The sequence below is a fragment of the Leucoraja erinacea genome, chromosome 40, assembly GCF_028641065.1.
Source record: "Leucoraja erinacea ecotype New England chromosome 40, Leri_hhj_1, whole genome shotgun sequence".
Taxonomy (NCBI): domain Eukaryota; kingdom Metazoa; phylum Chordata; class Chondrichthyes; order Rajiformes; family Rajidae; genus Leucoraja; species Leucoraja erinaceus.
The window spans coordinates 2,003,237-2,025,970 of NC_073416.1; the positions used below are offsets into that span (position 1 = coordinate 2,003,237).

General features: G+C 42.4%; 1 protein-coding gene across 3 annotated transcripts in view; it reads right to left on the bottom strand.

Moving 5' to 3' along the window:
- col2a1a (collagen, type II, alpha 1a) overlaps nucleotides 1-22,734 on the bottom strand; it is a 76,964-nt gene that overhangs the window by 45,000 nt on the left and 9,230 nt on the right. For all 3 annotated transcript variants that reach the window (XM_055664617.1, XM_055664616.1, XM_055664618.1), the window contains 14 exons: nucleotides 22,638-22,670; nucleotides 22,474-22,527; nucleotides 21,919-22,020; nucleotides 18,783-18,860; nucleotides 12,753-12,797; nucleotides 12,545-12,598; nucleotides 11,680-11,733; nucleotides 11,523-11,576; nucleotides 10,061-10,114; nucleotides 9,279-9,332; nucleotides 6,007-6,051; nucleotides 5,757-5,810; nucleotides 4,928-4,972; nucleotides 3,493-3,546 (listed from right to left, as the gene is read on the bottom strand). In XM_055664617.1, coding sequence (XP_055520592.1) covers nucleotides 3,493-3,546; nucleotides 4,928-4,972; nucleotides 5,757-5,810; nucleotides 6,007-6,051; nucleotides 9,279-9,332; nucleotides 10,061-10,114; nucleotides 11,523-11,576; nucleotides 11,680-11,733; nucleotides 12,545-12,598; nucleotides 12,753-12,797; nucleotides 18,783-18,860; nucleotides 21,919-22,020; nucleotides 22,474-22,527; nucleotides 22,638-22,670 — 780 coding nt within the window. The remainder of the gene's footprint in view (nucleotides 1-3,492; nucleotides 3,547-4,927; nucleotides 4,973-5,756; nucleotides 5,811-6,006; nucleotides 6,052-9,278; nucleotides 9,333-10,060; nucleotides 10,115-11,522; nucleotides 11,577-11,679; nucleotides 11,734-12,544; nucleotides 12,599-12,752; nucleotides 12,798-18,782; nucleotides 18,861-21,918; nucleotides 22,021-22,473; nucleotides 22,528-22,637; nucleotides 22,671-22,734) is intronic.

The window sequence follows — 22,734 nt, forward strand, 5'->3', positions numbered from 1 at the left end:
GGTAGTTTTGAGGTTAGCTACTTGCTTTGTTCCATGAAATTCCCAATGTTAAATAATGACTTGAATTTAAACCCAAGGCTCCTTGGTGAGCTTTGAACTCATATTTCAGAAGTAACGATCCATAATTCAAGCTGCTTTTCTGGTAGCATAACCACTATATCACCAATGTCAACTCGCCATGATGGTTATAGGGATAAATAAATGACTGGCAGCATGCACTTGGAAATAAAGACACCCAATCTGATACAAATCACATCCACTAGTTAAGCTTGTGTCTAATAATTAGTTTTGACCCATGCCCAGTAATATGAGTGTTTCATTGATTGGAGAATTTGGCTAGAAAGGTGATATGGGTACAGGACATGACTACTAATACTATGATACCCACTAGTGTGGGTGTGGAAGATGTCCAAAAATGTATCTCATGGTTTTGGATACTGGGTATCAGCAGTGATTTGTGTACCCTCATGTCAAGTTGTATGTGTATGTCGTGGGCTGAATATTTTGGGTCAGGTTATTCCCAGTGCTCTTGGTTAAGAGTACATCCAGTGATTCGGATGAGGCGCTGCACTGTAAATTGTGGTCTGGAATAACTCCAGTGTGTATACACTGTTGTACAAATATGAAGTGTGCCAAGTGTGTTTGGGGTAGCTGATCCCAGTGGTATTGGTATAGGCCATGCATTCAAAAATGGAAAGCATTCATCAATGTGGGTATGGCTTGTGCTGAATGGCGTTACTATAGAGCATATCCAGTGATTTGGAAAAAAGGTTTCAAAGAAAATGTATTTAAAATCCTGATCTGGTAAACTCTCAACTCAAACACTTCAAGAAAGTACATTTAGATTTTCAGGAGTTTAAGGACTTTGCAGCTAAGTTCGGCAATGGCTTTACAGGGTTTATTAAATAAATACATACGGCAAGAACATATTGTTGGGACAATATTAAGAACAATTTTCAGGAACAGGAAAGTTGAGCATAAATCATTTCCACCAAAATGCCTTTCAACCCATGGTTCTACTCTCTATAAAAGCTTTGTGTTGATTGATTTTCATAATCATGAGCCCTTTGATTAGGTCCTTGAAAGTCTCTTTTCCACAGAAAACAGCCCAGATTGCCTAACCTTCCTTTATAACTTAACTCTTTGGTACAAGTTATTTTGTTGATGGTAGTTAGCTCGCAGCCAGTGAAGGGCATTCATGTTTTTTTTTTAAATGTCATCTGAATTGCACACGCCGCAGTTATTGGGATGTGACTGGTAACTTTATGAAGAGATGTATTAGTCAAGCTTCAGTTGGAGATACAACATAAACACTCAGGTGAATTAAACAAGGCAGTAGTTAAAAAAAAAACAGATGTCGACAGAAAATTGAATCACACAAAGTGGGAGGTCATTTAACAAATCATTTACGTGGATCAAATCCAGTATTCGAGCAAAGAGATTGCCGAATATAGGACACAAACAGGGCGATGGTGGGTGGTGATCAGCACTTTGAACAAGTTCGGATTCAGGCAAGAAGTTGGAGTGTTGGTTGATTTTAAGTTTATAAAGGGTGGAACAAGGAAGTGCAGTCAGGAGTGTATGAGAAGTGTTAGGTCAAGAGCTCACAATGTTTGAGCTGAGGTGGGGCACAGCCCAATGATGTCTCGGTCGGTGTTCTAAGCGATATTTAGTGATGGTGCAGATACAAGGTCCAAAGATCATCTTGAGGTCAAATTTTTTGGAAAGATTGTGAACCAGTCTCAGACAGATTGTATGGAGAGATGTCGAGCCAATGGATGAAAAGGTTTGTGATGGGGACATTCCAGAGTGGCAGCACAAACCGCATCCCGTGGTTTTGTGGAGACTGAATGAAAATAGCACTGCTGCAGCTAACCTCCATTTACATGCTTTGAATTACAAGAGAGGGATATCTGAGTGCAAGGTCACTACGCTAAAACTGGCTGACTCATTTTGACAGCAACATTTAAACAATATAATAGAACCAACATTTGCAATGAAATTTGTATTGAAACAGTTGGACCAAGACTTTTCCACTTTCTCTCTTCACTCTCCTTCATTCCTCTGTTGCACAATTTTGTTTTGCTTTAATAACATTCCTTGCCACATAAACACTGAATCATCTCAGCAGTTGGAAGTGAACGGAGACAACTCATAGTGTAGTTTTCTAACTTTACTGTGTGTCAGAATGGGAAGGGGCAGTTGATGGAAGGCACTCGATTATATCCCCTCTGCCTACTGAAATCTGCTTTATCTCAGATTTCAGTAGACACTCCAAAGACGTACAGATATGTAGGTTCATTGGCTTGGTAAATGTCAAAATTGTCCCGAGTGTGTGTTAATATGCGGGGATAGCTAGTCGGCGTGGACCTGATGGGCCGAAGGGCCTGTTTCCGCGCTGTATCTCTCAACTAAATTACATTTCTATTATTTGCTTCCATTTTATAATCTCAGCCTACCCAGCTGCGCATAAAACCAATCAAGGTTTCTTATATATCCATCGAGAGCAGAGGTCCCTCTGAAGGATACAGTAAGATAAGGAACTTTAAGCCAAAATCAATGAACTTTTTTTAATCTTACAAAGATTGGATGCTACAAGAAATCGACTCACTTGTCCATTAACAATATGTTCTGACGTGCCTCAAACATCCAAAGCATTTTTTTTGCTGGAGATTTAGTTTGAGCTTTACCCAAGTCCTTTACGTACAACGTCAATCATTTTAATCTCAGTAGAACATTTTACGAGGAATATTTCTAAAGAGAATTTTAAATAACTGCTACTTTAGTTTGACATATTTTAAGGCATGGCACTATCCAAAGACAAGGCAAATAAAAAGGGATTTTGTTTAGGTTACATGAAGTGTATGTGACCTTGATCGCTGGCCCAGGTTAAATGATAATGGGCAAGTTATCTATAGGAAGATAACTATCTTGTTTCAAGCTTGAGTGTTTGAGCCTTTAAGTGTAACCGCACTTTGAGTCTTTCAGAGTACGTACATCAAATTGCATAGGGGGTGAAACCTTGAACCAGGTCCAGTCAAGTTTTCCAAATGCCTATCCTGCAGGTGAATGGAAATAAATCTCACTTGTCAATGCAGATCTCCGAGTCTGTGCCTTTCTGTCCCTTGAGTGTCATGAACGGGTGAAAGAATGTTGCCCGTGGCCTCTAGTTCTCTGCATTCAGTTCTCAGCTCAAAGGCTTGCTTTATTTAATCAGCTTGTGCCTCTTGGAACCTGGAATTCCTGTCCTCTGGTTATCCTGCCAAGTCTCTCTCTCTCTCTCTTTCTTTCTCTTTCCCTCTCTCTCTCTCCCTCATTCTTTCTCTGTTCTGAACTGTAAAAAATGAGGGCGGGTGCAGAGAAAAGAAGGGGCCCCTACGTCTTTTTATATTCAGCCCAGCTCTCACAGGAATGTCATTAGTGCTGCCGTCTGTTCAGGGTGTCAGCTGTAATAAATAGGTTGAGTGATTATCTCCTGAAGCTTCCACTCACCTTAGAACCTGGAGCACCTGGGAAACCGGGAGCACCAGCAGGACCAACTGGACCCTGAAGGGAAACACGTGAGAAATAATTACAAAGCAGAACAGAGCAGAAGCTAAAAATGATCATCTGACAGGATTTAGTCAATGCTAAGAAACAACACAGAAAGATTCATTTTGATCTTTAACAACTCAAAGGTAACTGAATACCAGTGGATTATAAAGGGCGACCTGCATGCGGCAAGCGCGACCAAACCGGAAACGGGGGCCGCGTGAAGTTCGAGCGAAGTCCGCGGGAAGTTCGCTCGTGGCGTACGGCGTCAAGACTCCGCGCACGCCCGTCGAGACCATTGCCGCGCTTGCAGACGTTTGCAAGCCATTGCAGACGTTGCCGCGCGGAATTTTTGAACACGGTCAGTTTTCCTGGAACCCCGCGCGATGTCGGGACCAGCTCCGCACAACTCCATACGGTGATCGAAGTTGGACCGGCCCCGCGAGGCCGTACGGCTCAAGCGACCACGTTAGGTCGCGCTTGCCGCATGGAGTCCGCAAGGACAGGCCCTTTATGCTCCGATTTAAAGAAACAGGAGGTGGGAGACGCTAATTTAATCTTCGTTATTTTAACCTATTAATTTCTGACCTGAGAAAACTTCTAGTACGAACTGCGTGAAAATTATCAACATTTTTTAAATTAATTTATTACTAACAATGTGAAGTTTCACCTATATGATAAAAACAATAATCGAAGGTGGACAAAAATGCTGGAGAAACTCAGCGGGTGAGGCAGCATCTGAGATGCTGCCTCACCCGCTGAGTTTCTCCAGCATTTTTGTCCACCTTCGATTTTCCAGCATCTGCAGTTCCTTCTTAAACAAAGATGGCAAGATTGCTTGGACAAAAATTTGAGAAAAAGGTGGACACGAGTACAAAACAGTATTTGCCGTTAATTAAATGATTGACTGGAGGAGTTGATAGATATAAAATATATCTACAGGAGCTTATAAGAAGGGGCTTGATTGATGCATCTAAGATCCTGAAGGATGATGATGGCAAGTCAGACACAAAATGCTGGAGTAACTCAGCGGGTCAGTAATGGGGAGGATATTTCCACTTGCAGGAAAGTCTTGAACTTGGGGTCACTGCTTAAAAATAAAGGAAAAGTCATTTAAGATAGAGATTATTGCAATCTTCATTCTTTTTGATGATCCAAGGCCTTTGGAACTCCCTTTCTCAAACTGCGTTGGAGGCAGAATCTTTGAATGTTTTTAAGGAGGAGGTAGATAGATTCTTGGTAAGTAAGTGTGTTAAAGATTCCACAGTAGTGCAGGAATATGGAGTTTAGGTTTAAAGTCAGATTTGTCCATGAGCTTATTAAAAGGTGGAGCAGGCTTGAGGCCTACTAATTCTCGCTCCAAATCGTATGCTCATATTTAACTTGAGATACTCACGGGAGGACCAGCTGGACCAGGAAGACCATCATTACCACGAGCTCCCTGTAAAATAAAAAGGCTGAGTCAACATTACTGATTCGTGTTAATGCAAGAACACCTTGATGAAATGCTTTGAAGTCCAAAGTAGCTGTAACATTCACAAGGTTTGATTGTGTAAGTATGGAGTAGATGCAGCATTTATTTATATCAAGTGTGAATGGATTGAGAGATATTCCAATATTTGCTATGTCAAATTGTGATTATAAAACTGCACACAATTTACCTCAGTGCCAGTGCTGTCTTTCTGAAACATTTCTCCTCTCATTCCCATTTAACTGGCCTCAGCCAGCATCTTTCCCTTATAAGAAGTACACATGTAAACACTACAACCTCCAAATGAGCTCTGAACTACATGGACTTGGGAGTCATTGGTTTTGTCATTTTGCACTGTTATTGTTTGCTTGTATGTTTTACGTATGTGTGTGTGTGTGTATTTATATATACAGTATACATACACTGAACCTTTACTCATTTACTATATTGTCTACAGAGTACCATGTTTACATATGGTGTTGTGCTGCTGCAAGGAAGAATGTCATTGTTCTAGCTGGGACACATGACAATAAAACACTCGTGACTCTTTTGACTGTTGAACTTCACCCTTGTTCCTGCTCCCCTGTTCTTTCCCATTCCAACTTATGTGGTTTTGAAACAAGGTAATATATTGAAAATAAATTTTGATCTATGATTCAGTTTGAATATGAAATCTGTGGCATGTTCTGACAGAGGTATGCTGTGTGCGATAGACATTAGTGTTCAACACTTCTGTTCATCCAGATGTACTTACAGCTGAACCAGGTGATCCAGGACGCCCCCTCTCACCGGGAAGACCACGTGGACCCTGTCAAGAAAAAAGTATCGTCTTTGAGCTCAAAAACTTCCTGCTGGTCAAAGAAGTGACCTTAATTTAATGTTGATGCAATTTATGCAATATTAATTACCATTTAGAGTTATCACAATCAATTATAATAATGGTTATCTTGTGGTTTTATATATCAAAGAAGCATCGCTGGAGTTAAAAGGAAAACTAGACTTACCATGGGACCTGGAGCTCCATTCTCTCCTGCAGCACCAGATTCACCCTGCATGGAGAGAGAATGTTACTTTCAACATAGTCAGCGAGAACATTGCAATTAGTAAACAGGAACATTAAGCATTGTTCACCAATGTTTTCCCCACTACTGCAAGAGTGGATGCCTGACATTATGCACACACTGGGCACTGCCCCATTCATGATATCTACTTTCTTCCCAATAGGGTTTTCGTCAGAGAGGAAACCCAACCCACCTAGACAACCTCTCACCAGTACCCACTTGAAACAGCTCCTGGAAATAAAACCAGTCCCATTCCATCTTCTCCTGACTTGTTCTGAAACACACTCCTTCTTCCCACTCAAGACATGCCAACTTTACTCGCTGTATTTCTCCACAAATCTTGAAAGCCAATCTCAATTGTTTCATAACTTATGTCAGATATTACATAATAATTCGTTTTGGCAATGGAGATTACTCAGCCTAGTCTAGTTCATTAATCTGAAAGTGATTTCCAGTTTGCATTTGCTGATATTAATATAGTCGATTGACAATAGACAATAGACAGTAGGTGCAGGAGTAGAGGCCATTCGGCCCTTCGAGCCAGCACCGCCATTCAATGTGATCATGGCTGATCATCCACAATCAGTAACCCCGTTCCTGCCTTCTCCCCATATCCCCTGACTCCGCTATCTTTAAGAGCCCTATCTAGCTCTCTCTTGAAAGCATCCAGATGAAAGGACTGAGCTTTATTTTATGTACTACCATTGGTTTATGATTCCAAAGCAATTATGAATGCCGTAAATTAAGCTGAAGTGCATAGTTTCCCCTTCTTTATGCACATTTTGTGAATGTTTTAGAGGCCCATTTATGCTGGAAGTCACCCCCATCTGGGACCTAGAGCTAGGTACCTTAGGATACAATTGACCTTAATGCTGTTGATGCTTTCCTGGCATCATTTGTGCATGTGATGATGTTGTCAATGTGAAACACAGTCACCTCTGCCTCACAAGCTGAAGTTGGAACAAGCAATATGCAACACACAACCTTCATTTTTGCTCCCAGTAATACCAGCAGCAGACTCCACAGCAAGTCGGCAAGGAGACATTCATTAAAAAGGTGTCATCGAAGACCTTGAACATGTAGCTGTGTGCATTTCACCTGTTGCCATGTTTATTTCACATACCACTGTTCGGTCTCAGGTAGGCCCAGCAGGTATACTCTCTTCAAAGTGATGAAGATGGGTCTCGTAGTGGTTGACCTCTGCCGAATCTTGTCGAGGTAGGAGGTGGAGGGGATGGGGAGGAAAAGCTATATCCACTGAAGCCATGGGTACCCAACCCACTTTGGTTGCTATGGAGACCGCTACGTTGGGGCACTGATACACGTCCCATGATTCTGACCAGCAAACACACAGCTACAATAAAATGATTGGGTCGCTGTTGTTAGGCACTATACAGATTGTATTTTATTGCAGGGAGCAGGGTGAAAAGCACCCAAACTATTTTCTAAAAGTACATTTTCCCAGCCTCACAATTGTCTTTGATTTGGTGTTCCGACTGAGGGCAGGAATGTCGCCCTGGCACAACCATGAATGCCCCCTGTCCCACTTAGGAAACCTGAACGGAAACCTCTGGAGACTTTGCGCCCCACCCAAGGTTTCCGTGCGGCTCCCGGAGGTTGCAGGTGGTTGCAGGTAGTGGAAGCAGGTGGGGAGACTGACAAAAACCTCCAGGAACCTTGGATGGGGCGCAAAGTCTCCAGAGGTTTCCGTTCAGGTTTCCTAAGTGGGACGGGGGCATAAGGGTGACATTCAATTTCTAGGCCAAACCTATTTGGGATGCCTACCTCAACTGAGGAGGGAAATGTAGTGGTGCATACTCAGGGGCGGACTGGGTCTAAAAATATTGGTTGCCAGGAGACAAAGGGGGCCCACTTCGTCACAGGCCCACTTGATATAGAAACATAGAACATAGAAATTAGGTGCAGGAGTAGAGGCCATTCGGCCCTTCGAGCCTGCACCATTCGCCATTCAATATGATCATGGCTGATCATCCAACTCAGTATCCCGTACCTGCCTTCTCTCCATACCCTCTGATCCCTTTAGCCACAAGGGCCACATCTAACTCCCTCTTAAATATAGCCAATGAACTGGCCTCAACTACCCTCTGTGGCAGAGAGTTCCAGAGATTCACCACTCTCTGCGTGAAAAAAGTTCTTCTCATCTCGGTTTTAAAGGATTTCCCCTTATATAGGGGGCCCCGCTTCATCAGGGGCCTACTTGCCATCGGGCAAGCTGACACCCTGGCCAGTCCGCCACTGTGCATACCTGATCTGCAGAGAGCAGTGGAAAATGGTGTTCCTACTGTTCAGTGGATTGCGGCCCTTTCTGGTAAAGGGTTGCTGATAAATGATTCCCAACGAGTTCCCGGCAAAATAAAAGTGGATTCCTTCCCACTAGAGAGTCATCTTGCCTCATCCAGCCTACGGTACTCGCTTGTTCCAAACTCAGCTACTGACTAGTATACAGACTGGATTGACATCGTTCAAAACTGACAAATCCCACTCACAGGAACTATCTCAGAATAAAACATCGTATCACAGGCTTGTTCCAGATTGTGAAATGTCAGCCTATCCCAGAGGGTTTTTATTTCTTTAGACACTTGTTTCTCGACATACAAACATGCCTGTTTATATACAGTCAGACCAATCCCTAAATTTTAACTGGACAAAAATGCTGGAGAAACTCAGCGGGTGCAGCAGCATCTATGGAGCGAAGGAAATAGGTAACGTTTCGGGCCGAAACCCGGAAGGGTTTCGGCCCGAAACGTTGCCTATTTCCTTCAGGATTTCGGGTTTGAAGTAGGGTTTCGTCCAGAAACGTTGCCTATTTCCTTCAGGATTTCGGGTCTGAAGAAGGGTTTCGTCCCGAAACGTTGCCTATTTCCTTCAGGATTTCGGGTTTGAAGAAGGGTTTCGTCCCGAAACGTTGCCTATTTCCTTCGCTCCATAGATGCTGCTGCACCCGCTGAGTTTCTCCAGCACTTTTGTCTACCTTCGATTTTCCAGCATCTGCACAGTTCCTTCTTAAACCCAAATTTTAACTGCCCCACATCCCCAACATGGTACATTTCTGAACAAGCTTGTTCCAGATTGGAATCGACCCCGTCCCAAATGGAACTGCTCTGCTCAGAGAAGAATTCCAGAAGATAGTTTCAGAATACTAAATCTAACAAGACAAGTCACACGTCGATGAAATATTGATGCGTCTTCCGTACCTTTGCACCTGCGGCACCAGTCTCACCCTTTGCTCCATCAAGACCAGAGTACCCCTGCAAGGTAAAGAGAAAACAACATATCAAGGCCAAAGTTATCTTTGTTCAATTAAAGAAAGACTGAAATGTGTGTCCAGCTTTCAAGCACGGGTTTTCTACTTAATTTGCTATTGATTTTTTTTTTTTATCATAGAAACATAGACAATAGGTGCAGGAGTAGGCCATTCAGCCCTTCAAGCCTGCACCGCCATTCAATGGCTGATGATCTTTTTCCCCCATAGCTTCCTTTAGGCCTAAGAGCTGATCATCTCTCTTGAAAACGCTTCAGTAGGCCAGTATCCTGTACCTGCTTTTCTCCCCCCCCTGATCCCTTAGCCACAAGGGCCACATCTAACTCCTTTAGACCTGAACTGTGGCCTCAACTAGCTGAAGAATCCACAATTCTCTCTTGAAAAAAAAATGATTTTCTCATCAGGTAGCAACATTTTAGGTTCAGTAAATAGGTGTACCTTCAGCCTTCTCTCCATACCGCCATTCAATGATCCCCATAGCCACAACCTTCTGGGCCACAAGGGCCACATCTAACTCCCTCTTAAATATAGCCAATGACCTGTGGCCTCAACTACTTTCTGTGGCAGAGAATTCCACTCTCTGTGTGAATTTCTTTTTTCTCATCTCGGTCCTAAAAGACTTCCCCCTTATCCTTAACAATAAAGAGATCAACATATCACATGCTTGGAGACATTTGAGGACCTCCAGACTGGCGTTATAACTGAGGTACTGACCCTGTGACCTTTGACACCTGGAAGACCTGGGGTTCCTGGGAAACCGCGAGCACCCTGGCGAGATAAAAGGAGAAAAGCAACATGTGAGGTAAAGTTTCAGCATTTTGTTTTAGCCACTTCCTGTTCCTTACTGTAATGTGTTTTCTTAATAAGAAGGAGAATAATCTTCAGGGCAGAACATAATTGATTCATTTTGGAGCAAAATATTGGCACTACTTATTTTCATTTGCGATTAACAATATATAAAACAGGTTTCATGCTTATGAAATTTCATAGCATGGTCATATAACGCTAACTTGTTTGCATATGAAGTCTAATAATGTACTTTGGTAAAATGCTTCATACTGTTTTGCTGACGTTACTGAAACATTTCTCCCTATTCACCCGGTGCACTTTCGGGTTCATTTTAAGATACTGTTATTTGTTTTTAAATCTCTGAATGGGCTCGCCCCGCCTTACCTCTCTGAGCTGCTCCACCCATACGCTCCTGCCCGGTCCCTCAGGTCAGCTGGTCAGCTGCTCCTGGAGGTACCAAGGTCTAGTCGGAGGCTCAGAGGGGATAGAGCCTTCTCTGTTGCTGCTCCGGCACTCTGGAACACCCTGCCGTTGCACATCAGACAGGCCCCTTCACTGTCCATCTTCAAATCCAGTGTTAAAACACATTTGTACTCCCTGGCTTTTGACCATGCCTGAGGCTTTGCTTCTGTTTGTGGTGTTTTTGATGTTTCTTTATTTTACATGTCTTTTCCTACTATTTCTTTTGATTGTTATTTTTGGTGTGTATTAACTTTTTTGTCAATGATTAGTGATGTACAGCACTTTGTTGCAGCTATGTTTGTTTTTAAAGTGCTCTATAAATAAAATTATTATTATTATTATTATTATTCTGATTGTTATGTGTCGACTGTCGATAACATGCACACGCCTTCTTGTAAAAAGGCTCCCTAGGTAGCATTTACAAGAATGCTGTAATACTAGTCTATATTAAATTATAATGCGAGTACTGTAATATTGTTTTGTAATGATTATCAGGCATTGGCTTGAAGTAACTAACATGGCCTAACCAACACAAGATTTTGAAATAGAAAATAGAAATACGACTTGGACTAAAAAAAAGACATCGCAGAACATAAATAGGATAAAAATGTTTGCCTAGATTATGGAGGAAGATTATTAGAGGGCAGAATAGCTCACTTTGAGGGGGTCTGTATTATCAGTGGAGTCAGTGTAATTTGAAGTGTCCAGGTAGATAACTGGTTTTAAGGGTTTTTCTAACTACCGGAAATGGATCAACCTTGTCTTCCTCGAATTTCTGTTTCTTGTGCTTCATTTAATGATGTCCATCAAGATAATTTATCTGCCAGCTTGACAACAAAGTGCAGATCACATATGCAACCAAGCCCGTCAACTAATGTCATGCGATTTTCTTTCATTTGTAAATTAGATCAGAATTCCACTGTACCTGTGGTCCTGGAGGTCCACGGTCTCCGGGTTTTCCAGCTTTTCCAGCCTCACCCTGTGAAATAAATAGGGATGATCCATTAATCCTCCTGGATAGGACTGTGCAGGACAGTCTGAAATTCAAATTAAAACTCTGACCAACTAAATCAACTGCTTACATCATCGCCAGGTTTGCCAGAAGGTCCAGGAGGACCACGGGGACCCATGGGACCCTGGAACAAAGAAACAATCATTTACTAGAGAGAATCGCACAAGTTTATTTAACCTCGGACCATAATGGTCCCTCCCCCCCCCCCCCCCCCCCCCCCCCTCCTCCAAAATGAAAGGTGTCCAACAGCAATGTGAATGATAACATGCTAACTTAGTCAATAGCCAAAGATAGCTTAAATAAATGTCAATTTGCCATTCCACTCACCTGCCTACTATTAACTATAGTCCCCAACATCTATCCCCATAACACTACCCATAGCCCCTTGATGTGGAATGAAGCAGGGCTCTTCCTAGCGTTGTTTTTGTCAACTGCTCAATGGATAAGATTTCAGAGCCCTCTGAAGACAACGGCGGCACGGTGGCGCAGCGGGTAGTGTCGCTGCCTCACAGCGCCAGAGACCCGGGTTCGATCCCGACTACGGGTGCTTGTCTGTACGGAGTTTGTACGTTCTACTCGTGACCTGCGTGGGTTTTCCCCGGGAGCTCCGGTTTCCTCCCACACTCCAAAGGCGTACAGGTTCATGTTGTAGGTTAATTGGCTTGGTATACATGTAAATTGTCCCCAGTGAGTGTAGGATAGTGTTAATGTGCAGGGGATCGCTGGTCGGCACGGACTCTGTCGGCTATTTCCGCTCTGTATCTCTAAACTAAACTAGCATTTTCTCCTTGAAGACATCATTTAACGTCACAATATTTAAAAACCTTCAAAGAGATCCCAGAGTAAAGGTCACAGTTTCTCTTCCTTTTACTGAATCACATTCATTCTTCAATCAGAGCATCAATTGATTCAGTTGTCTTGTCTGGGATACTTACAGCAGCACCAGATTCACCAGCTTCTCCAGCAGACCCTTGGAAACCTTGGGGACCCTGTCAACAGAAGAAATCCAAGAGTGATACATCGCAGGAGAACTAAAATGCAGGATTCTCTTCAATTTTAAATCAAATTTCCCTGCAGATAGTTGCGTATTATGTTCATAACTTTACACAACCTGCAGAATTGTGTCAGCGCATCAATACTTACGGGAACACCTGTGGGTCCTGGGGGTCCACGAGGTCCCATGGGGCCCTGCAAATGAAGCACAGGATGAGTTAGTGTTGGCAGAAGTCGGCCATTTTGAATACTTCAAGATATATGTATGCGGTGGTGCTATCCACAGATCTGGAGTAACAATGTGGATGTATAGGACCAGACATTATTGTGGGCGGCCACAGTGACACAGCGATAGAGTTGCTGCCTCACTGCGCCAGAGACCCAGGTTTCATCCCGACTGTGGGTACTGCCTGCACGGAGTTTGTACGTTCTCCCCGTGACCTGCGTGGGTTTTCTCCGGGAGCTCCGGTTTCCTCCCACACTCCAAAGGCGTAAAGGTTTGTAGGTTAATTGGGTTTGGTAAAATTGTAAATTGTCCCCAGTGTGTGTAGGATAATGTTAGTTTGCGGGGATCGCTGGCCAGCACGGACTCGGTGGGCCTGTTTCCATGCTGTTTTTCTAAACTATTGTTTCTGGTTGGTATTAGATATGGGCGTGGATACTCAAAGCTTAATAAACAGTGATAGATGGTGATGCTGAAATGGTCAGGAACATTAAAATGGGATGGAAGTGTTTGGTTCCAGGTACTTCTGGATGGGCTTGTGCATGGAGAGTTGTATAGGTCAGAAAAGGATGCGCGCAGAGAGGAGCTGGGTATACAGTTACAGATGGATTGGTTTGGGGACATCTATGTAAAGAGAGCGATGTTATGGATGAGTATGTATAACAGGAGCTTTGTCTACATCATGTTGGCTGTGTGTGGATAGTGAATTGGATGGAGTTAACTACGAATAGGTGTTTATGAAGGAGTGTCTTGGGATACGTTACTATAAATCAGTGCATATGTCACCATAGATGCAAATGGGTACATATATATGGGGATGTGGATATAGGTGATAAATAATGGCTATATACAGATGCATTTCTAAAACAGGAAGTTGACAGTTTGTATGTGATGTGGACAGACACTGAGAGCCCAGTGAGAGACTGTGTTTAATGACTTTTGTCTCGAGAGAACCTGTGAAAATGCTACAAACATCTGAATATAAGATGCAAAAACCCTGTACTAGTATTATACTTATATGTTATACTTATATCTATGAAATTCCTCGTATGTTGCAAAATATACTTGGCGAATAAAGTGTGATTCTGCTTCTGATATTATATGTATAATTGTATTATAGTGCATTTCGTTGTCTCTGACAATGACAATTAAAGTTGAATCTGAATCTGAATCTGAATTAAACAACAGGAAATAGAAATGGAAAGAATAAGGAGGTCTATATAATGTAAGAAGTCAAGTATAATGTAAGAATATCAAAGAGATGATTACAAGTAAAGGGTACCAGACACACTATGTAAAGAACACAACAGAGATGGTGAAATTCATCCTTGGTTTTATGCTTAATATACTGATATCTTCTCATTGAGAACCTTCTGAAATTTGCATCATACAACCCTGAATGAACTCCGCCTGCTAGAGTGTCCACACCCTGGACTGTGTATTTGGGTATCGGGGCATTTATGGAATGAATACTATTTTCACCAAATGTTTTTTGACATGATAATGTTAGTGAAATGGCAACTTCAAGTATGAAACCCGAACATAATTCAATTTCAAACACCAACGACAGATTATAAAGATCGTGCCATTCGAACAGTTGCTTTCCAGAAGCATGTGGAAAGCCGTGGCTGACATGAGTGCTAAAGGAGGGCAGAAAGAACTGAGAATGTGATGTAGACAGGCAGCAGTGCAATGTAGAGAGAGGTTGCATACATGGAAAGAACATGAAGTGCAGAAAACCCCTAACAGCACATTCCTGAGGCAGACTGCAACTCAGAGCATGACAACTCTCGTCACAACATCAAGCTCAGGAATGTCAGCTTTGTTGAGGATTAACTACCATGCTTTAAAATAAAAAGGACCAGCACACAAAGAGGAGTGTTGTGGAATTGAGACTGACGAACAAATTTGAAGGGGATATTGGAGCGAGTTTGGAATAGTGCTTGAATCAAAAACATCACAGGCGAGGAGGCATGTAATGAGGTTCGAGATGTATAAGGTTATACAAGGTAACGAGGTTAGGGATTTATCAGGTTATACAAAGAAGACTCTCAAGGAAAGACAGGTAAAGATGCCTGCGCCCTGACAGAAATGGAATTCAATTCAATTCAATTCACAAACCCATCGGGACATTGCTGAACCCAAACCCTATGATCCTAATCTCATGATGGCAGTGAGATATAAATGATATCTGCTGTTCCTTCATACACACCCAGTCGAACATGCTCGCCCTTATTCTATGACACCAGTCGGACATCATTTCAACTTGATCCCATGATTTTAGCAGGACATTGGTGAACCATAGTCCCATGACTCTGGTGGGGCAATGATATACCCATCCCATGATCACAGTGGGATATTACTGATCCCTATTCCAAGGTCACAGTGGCTCATTTTTAGTCCCTTTTCCCAGTGTGGGTTTGCTGAGCCCATTGTGCAAAAGCAGCAGAGGGACATCAGTGAATGGGGATAAATAATTCCAGTGGGACAGACACAAGATGCTCGGGTAACTCAGCGGGACAGGCGTCATCTCTGGAGAGAAGGAATGACGTTTCAAAACGTCACCCATTCCTTCTCTCCAGAGATGGTGCCTGGCCCGCTGAGTTACTCCAGCACTTTGTGTCCGCCTTTGGTGTAAGCCAGCATCTGCAGTTCCTTCCTACACCCAATCTCAGTGGGCCATTCCTGATTCCTATCCCACTATTCCAGTGGGACATTGTTATTTCCCATCCAGTTATCACAGTGGCCCCTCTCCCATGGCCCCAGTATGACTTTGCTGATAGTCATAGAGTGATAGAGTGTGGAAACAGGCCCTTCAGCCCAACTCGCCCACACCGGCCAACATGCCCCAGCTACACTAGCCCCAATTGCCTGCGCATGGTCCATATCCCTCCAAACCAGTCCGATCCATATACCTGTCTAACTGTCTCTACCCAGTCCCTGCTTCAACTACCTCCTCTGGCAGCTCGTTCCATACACTCACCACCCTTTGTGTGGGTGTAAAGTTATCCCTCAGATTCCTATTCAATCTTTCCCCCTTCACCTTGAACCTCTGGTCCTTGATTCCCCAACTCTGGGCAAGAGACTCTGTGAATCTACCCGATCTATTCCTCTCGTGATTTTGTACACCTCTATAAGATCACCCCTCATCCTCCTGCGCTCCAAGGAATAGAGACCCAGCCTGCTCAACCTCTCCCTGTAGCTCACACCCTCTAGTCCTGGCAACATCCTCGTAAATCTTCTCTGAACCCTTTCAAGCTTGACAATATCTTTCCTATAACACGGTGCCCAGAACTGAACACAATATTCTAAATGCGGTCTCACCAACGTCTGATACAACTGCAACATGACCTCCCAACTGCTATATCCTTATCCTCTCATCCCTGTGGAGTAGCACTTTGTCCTATCATATTATCCAGTGGGGTATTGCTGTTCCATGATCCCAGTAAGACATTAATGAATCCCAACCCATTGGTGATCCCTATTTCATAGTTTCAGTGAGACACCATCGATCTCTATCCTATGAACCCAGGTGATAACATCTGACCCCCTATCTCATGATCCCAGTGGAACATTGGTTTCCATTCCATGATCCCAATGGGACATCGCTAATTCCAAAGTGGGATATCCCTATTCCTGGGTGCAGTGGAATGCCATGGATCCTTATCTAATTATCCCAGTGGGATACTGCCGATTCCTATCACAGTGGATGTTTGTTGATTTTTATCCCATAACGTTGCTTATCTTTTCCCCCTGATCCCAGTGGAATATTCCTGCCATTCCCAGCCCCTGATTATCATGGGGCAATACTGTAACACTAACTTGGATCCCCATCCTATCCTCAAAGTATTTTACAAATTGGGAAAACAAATAATAGTTTTGCAGCTGTCTAATATAACCAATGGGAAAATAAAGGATCATAACAGGAATATCTACATAATGCTGGAAATGACATACAGTTAATTCATATTGGATGAATGCAATATGCAAAGATAAATAGTGTCCAGATTTGCATTCAATATATTCTGGATTGCTTTCAATAGGCAGACTGGAGGAATTTGGAGAATTCAATCTCAATGGAAAATCGGAATGCTTGGGAATTCTATACTGTGTCGAACGCTGGCACAAGATGGAACTTAAATGCAACACGTTCAGAATATAAATGAGACCAAAAGGTACAAATTCCAAAAGATGCACTTAATAGCTTTGAATTTTAGTGGAATTTTAAGTTGAATAAGTGGCCTCTTAGTTGTGTGTCATTATGTAATTGGGAATTAATTCTCCCTCTGGTTTACACCAAAATATATTTCCATATTGCCGAATGCAAAATCAGCCAGAAGTCAGTACAATCAGGCTTAAGTATCCTTAAGTTTTTTCTAAACTCTGTGCAAACTTGGTCTCAATATTTGAGAATGTCTGTGGAGGCAATGCTGAATTATTTACCAGTACACATTTGTGTACATTAGTTAGCATCTTATTGAAATAAAAAAAAAAAAATTAAATGCACCTAAAGTATAAATGAATTTTAAGACCCTCCTTCAAGGCCTGTACATTGTTACAATTCACTGCAGCTCGCAAAAGTAATGAATACAGTCAGGGACACAGCAAGTGTTGGCAGTGCTGGCATTGACTGCAATAGTTTTAAAATCTAGCAAAAAAGTTCCAAAGACGTCCAGGTTTGCAGGTTAATTGACTTTGGTTACATTGTAAATTGTCCCTAGTGTGCAGTGGGATAGTGTACGGGAATCGCTGGTCGGCGGGGACTCGATGGGCCAAAGGGCCCGTTTGCCCGCTGTATCTCCAAACTAAACTAATTTCAACTTGCTGGATGCCATTTGGCCCATCCAGTCAGAGCAATCTTGTCGAGACTATCTCCCGCTTATTTTGAATTATTACCTGAATATTTTTCAATATTTTGCACTGGTCAGGCTGATTTTGGGTGAGCTATGTTTGAAATTTGTCAGTGCAACTTTGTCAAGTCCTAAACCTTATATGTAGCAGAAAGTCGCAGTGGACATGAAAATGAGAGATTCTGTGATACAAGACAACAGTACGCGTTGGAGCTGTGATACAGATAGAGATCAAAAACTAGCCCAGGTACAAAGGGTCCTTCAATTAGCAAGCCTGAGGGAACTGCAAGGAAAATTGTTAGTCTGCCTGAAAAAGTAAAAGGAAATAATATATGGTCAGGTAATGAAATAAAAGAGATGAATTAAAAGTAACAGTCAGGAAGATATGGGACTGTGTATGAATGGTGAGATATGATGGATAGTAATTGAGAGATACACTCGGAGGTACTAGTTTAATACTACATACTAGAGGTTATGGGGAGAAGGCAGGAGAATTGAATTAGAAGGGAGAGATAGAGCCATGATTGAATGGAGGAGTAGACTTGATGGGCCGAATGGCCTAATTGTACACCTATCACATGATCTTTAACTTTGCATACATAACCTCATTATGTAAATGGATTCAGATATCAAGATGCAAATATATGGCAATTGTAAAAGTTTGATTACAGCTTATTTACATAACTACAATTAATAGAGACTAGAGGTGTCAGCTGAATACAACATTGATACTCCTAGAATTTGACGTGGATAAGGTTTTCCCATTGAGAGTAGGGAAGATTCAAACACGAGGACATGACTTCAGAAGTTTAGGGGTAACATGAGGGGGAACTTCTTTACTCAGAGAGTGGTAGTGGTAGCTGTGTGGAATGATCTCCAAGTGGAAGTGGTGGAGGCAGGTTCGATTTTATCATTTAAAAATAAGTTGGACAGGTATATGGATGGGAAAGGAATGGAAGGTTATGGTCTGAGTGCAGGTAGATGGGACTAGGGGAGAATAATTGTTCGGCACGGACTTGTAGAGCCGAGATGGCCTGTTTCCGTGCTGTAATTGTTATATGGTTATATGAATTATGATAGGAAATAGGAAATAAACGCCTTTCTTACCATTGGTCCTTGCATGACACCCATCTGAGCACCTCCTGCTTTCTCGTCAAACCCTCGAGCCATTTGAGAAGCAAAGCTCTGTTGAAGTAAACAAAAAAGCTTGAATTAGCGATGTGGTTTTACTTCATCACCTTTTGCAGGAACATCCTAGTGAACGAAATCTGAGGTCCACGTGCATAATATCACGACAATGTCACAATGTCTCAACCCATTGTTTGGGGGGGAAACAGCTAAGACACGCTAGAGGCAGGAAACACGTTCCCGATGTTGGGGGAGTCCAGAACCAGGGGCCACACACACACACAGTTTAAGAATAAGGGGTCGGTCATTTAGAACGGAGACAAGGAAACACTTTTTCTCTCAGAGAGTGGTGAGTCTGTGGAATTCTCTGCCTCAGTGGAGGCCGGTTCTCTGAATACTTTCAAGAGAGAGCTAGATAGGGCTCTTAAAAATAGCGGAGTCAGGGGATATGGGGAGAAGGCAGGAACGGGGTACTGATTGGGGATGATCAGCCATGATCACATTGAATGGCGGTGCTGGCTCGAAGGGCCGAATGGCCTCCTCCTGCACCTATTGTCTATTGTCTAATGGATTTGCATTATATTCTTTGGAAAGATCTGGCTACAAAAATCTGCACTCAGTGTTCGGCCTGATGCAATATATACTTGTGGTAGTTCCAATCTAATTCTTTGTTTGTGAGCCTAGTGTGCAAAACAGTCCTTGACTTGGTGGAAACTGGCACTCTCACTAGTAAACTGCAGATGAAGCGCTTTGTGGGGGCAGAACATAAGAAGGGGTTTGTTTTATTTAGAATAAAACAGTAATCATGTAACAGCAACGGGCCTGTCGCACGTACGCAACTTTTTCGCTGACTGCCGGCACCCGTCATAGGTCGTTGCAGGTCTCCGAAAATGTTCAACATGTTGAAAATTCAGCGGCGACCAGAAAGACGCTGCAACCCTTTGGGCGACTGAGGAGACGACTCACGACCGTACAGGCGACATATCGCGGAATGAAGCCTGTACGGCTGTGAGTAGTCGCCCAAAGAGTCGTACCTTGTTCTGGCCGCCGCTGGGTTTTCAACATGTTGAAAATGTTCGGGGACCTGCTGCAAACTGCGTCGGGTGCCGGCAGTCGCCGACAAAGTCACGTAAGTGGGACACGCCCAATAAGTAACACATGCGATCACCATCTCTTATTTTACTCCTGCTAAAGTCACGTCAATTTACAATCTCATTTATGAGCTTCAATATTCTTACTGTCACTTTCTACATTTGTGTCATACATCAGAGAAAAATTGTAGCACAGTCCCTCACAATAATAGATCTTGCCACTAAATTCTTTTTTTTTTTTTTTTGATTTCCTGTGTTCTTAAAATTCACATTTCATGCAAACTTAGTTAATGTCCCAGCAAAGTTTCTTTCTTTGAGCTATACCATCCAAGCCAATTAGTCTCATTGTCTTTGCCTCATTAGTTGGGTTTTACTGTGTGCAAAACCAGCTGATGTTTCTGCCTAAATTTTACAAAGCACTGGACTTAAGGTCATTCATCATACACTAAGTATTTTGAGATGTTTCTAAGAAGTCTGATATAAATTCAAATCTGTCTTTTGAATTCTTTCTTTAACATGTATCGCATTTAAGATGGCCGTTTCGATAGTCAATTATAAAGAGGTTACTTTGTAAGATCATTAATGGAAGAAGAAAATCGGTTCATATAACTCCGACTTCTATCTCTATTTTTTTCACTGTTACAGGCTCAGCTAATTCATATTTCTATAAATAATACTATTAATTTCAAGGGTGGAAGGTCCTTGTAAGTCTTTGTAATTAACTGTGTCGGCTTCTAAAACTGAGCAGTCAGAGCCAATACCAAAAATATCCCAGTCACCCAAACATAATTTCTGAGAAATTAATTTGTGAAAGAAAACAGGTACAATGGGAAAAAATTGGGTTAAGATGAATAGACGGTTCTATTTATTGGGAAATATTCCTAGTATTTCTATTATTACAACCTTAAGTTTGAAGTAAAATGGCCGACAAGTAACTGAAAGAGAATGGGTGACCCAGACTGTATCAAAGGGGAGGCAGTCACCAGACAGATTCAAATATATGGTTTAGAATTTGTCATTGGTTTGAGATATTCTTAGGGGTGACTTCCTTTGATAAGTTCAAAATGAACAAGTCAAGTCAAGTCAAGTCAAGTATATTTGTCACATACACATACGAGATGTGCAGCGAAATGAAAGTGGCAATGCTCGCGGACTTTTGTGCAAAAGACAAACAACCAAACAAACTATAAACACAATCATAACACACATATTCTTTTACATAATAAATAATGGAAGGAAAAACGTTCAGTAGAGTTAGCCCCTGGTGAGATAGGCGTTTACAGTCCGAATGGCCTCTGGGAAGAAACATCACCAGTTCTAATCCATGACTGGGCTGAGTTAGGTGATCTCAACTGGTGAGTGTGCTCCAATTAACCTTCATTACCCTTGGGTTAGGTAAGGGGAAACATTTTGTTAAAATCCCAGTTCCTGGCCAATATCAGGTGAATCCATTTGGAAAAGTGTACATGTGCGGAATAGCCTGAATTTGATTCCTCCTGGAGACAAATAAATTGATAAAGGGTTATGAAACGCAGGCTTAGTGTGTGGAGGTCTCACCATTTAAGAGTGGGATGGCGTTGATGGAAAACCTGGCCTTTTCCCCCCCATCTCCTCTTTTAAATACATTCATGGAACGCTGAGACGGCTTTGATCTTCCTGAAGATTGTATGTAACTGGATGACAGAGACTCTTAAAGCCCCAAAATGGACCCAATGGATGAGTGTCCGTTTTATCTTAAATTGTTTATAATTAAAATACAAATTCAGGGTATCTAAATCTAAATTTGATTAGTTATTTAAGTCATGACATTGGATGGAAGCTGCATACCAAATCTCGTTGCACTTATGTGCAATGACAATAAAATATATTATTATTATTATTATTATTATTATTAAAAAGTAAAAGGGGGAAAATGAATCTAATGCTAAAACCCAACTGCGATACAATTCGGACTTGAGGAGCAGAGAGACTGGGTTGCACACTGCGGAACAGCTTGACCTCCTATTGATTTGAATTGTACTTACCCCGCCAAAGTCAGGCCTGCCAGATGTTCCAGGTAGGCCAGGTGGTCCAGGGTTCCCAGGAGTTCCAGGTTCTCCATCTCGGCCACGAGGACCAGCCGCACCCTACAATCAAACAGAAAATACCAACAGGTTGGAGAGGAAAATTAATAAAAACAATAATGCACAAAACATCAGAATGTGCAATCGATGGAAGAACTGCCTCAACATCCACTTCTTGCTGATGGGAGTGATGGAGACTTCCTTGTCCTGATTCCCCCTACTCTGGACCACACAAAGTCAAGGTCAATATATTTTATGGATCGCGTTACTGTAAAGAATCCCACTTCTGACACCATGTAAAGAAGTCTCAACAACACATTGTCTTAACTGTAGCTTTATTGACTGTTCACATCATTACTATACTAGCTGTACGTGGTCTGTCACCGGAGCTAGAGAGAGCGACACCAGGGAGGGAACATGCAATTATACACCTAATAGGGGGAGTGGTTAAGGGTGGTGAGGTCACTATGTTAAAGGCACATGCACTAGCCATCTACAGTTACAAAGTTCACTCACCATTTCACCTTTTTCTCCACGTAACCCCCTTACTCCCTGTTCTCCAGCTGGTCCCTAAGGAAGAAGTAAAGGCGAATTACGAAGAGATTCAACATGCTTCCGAAGGTCCCAACAGTTGGCATAAAATTTGAAAGGAGTGGGAACGTTTATTGTGAGATACTCACTTGTGGGCCTGGAGGTCCATTTGGTCCAACAACCTGGGAAATATACAAAGGCAATGTAAACATTTGCAATCCTCAATCTGGCTGAAGTGATAATTTA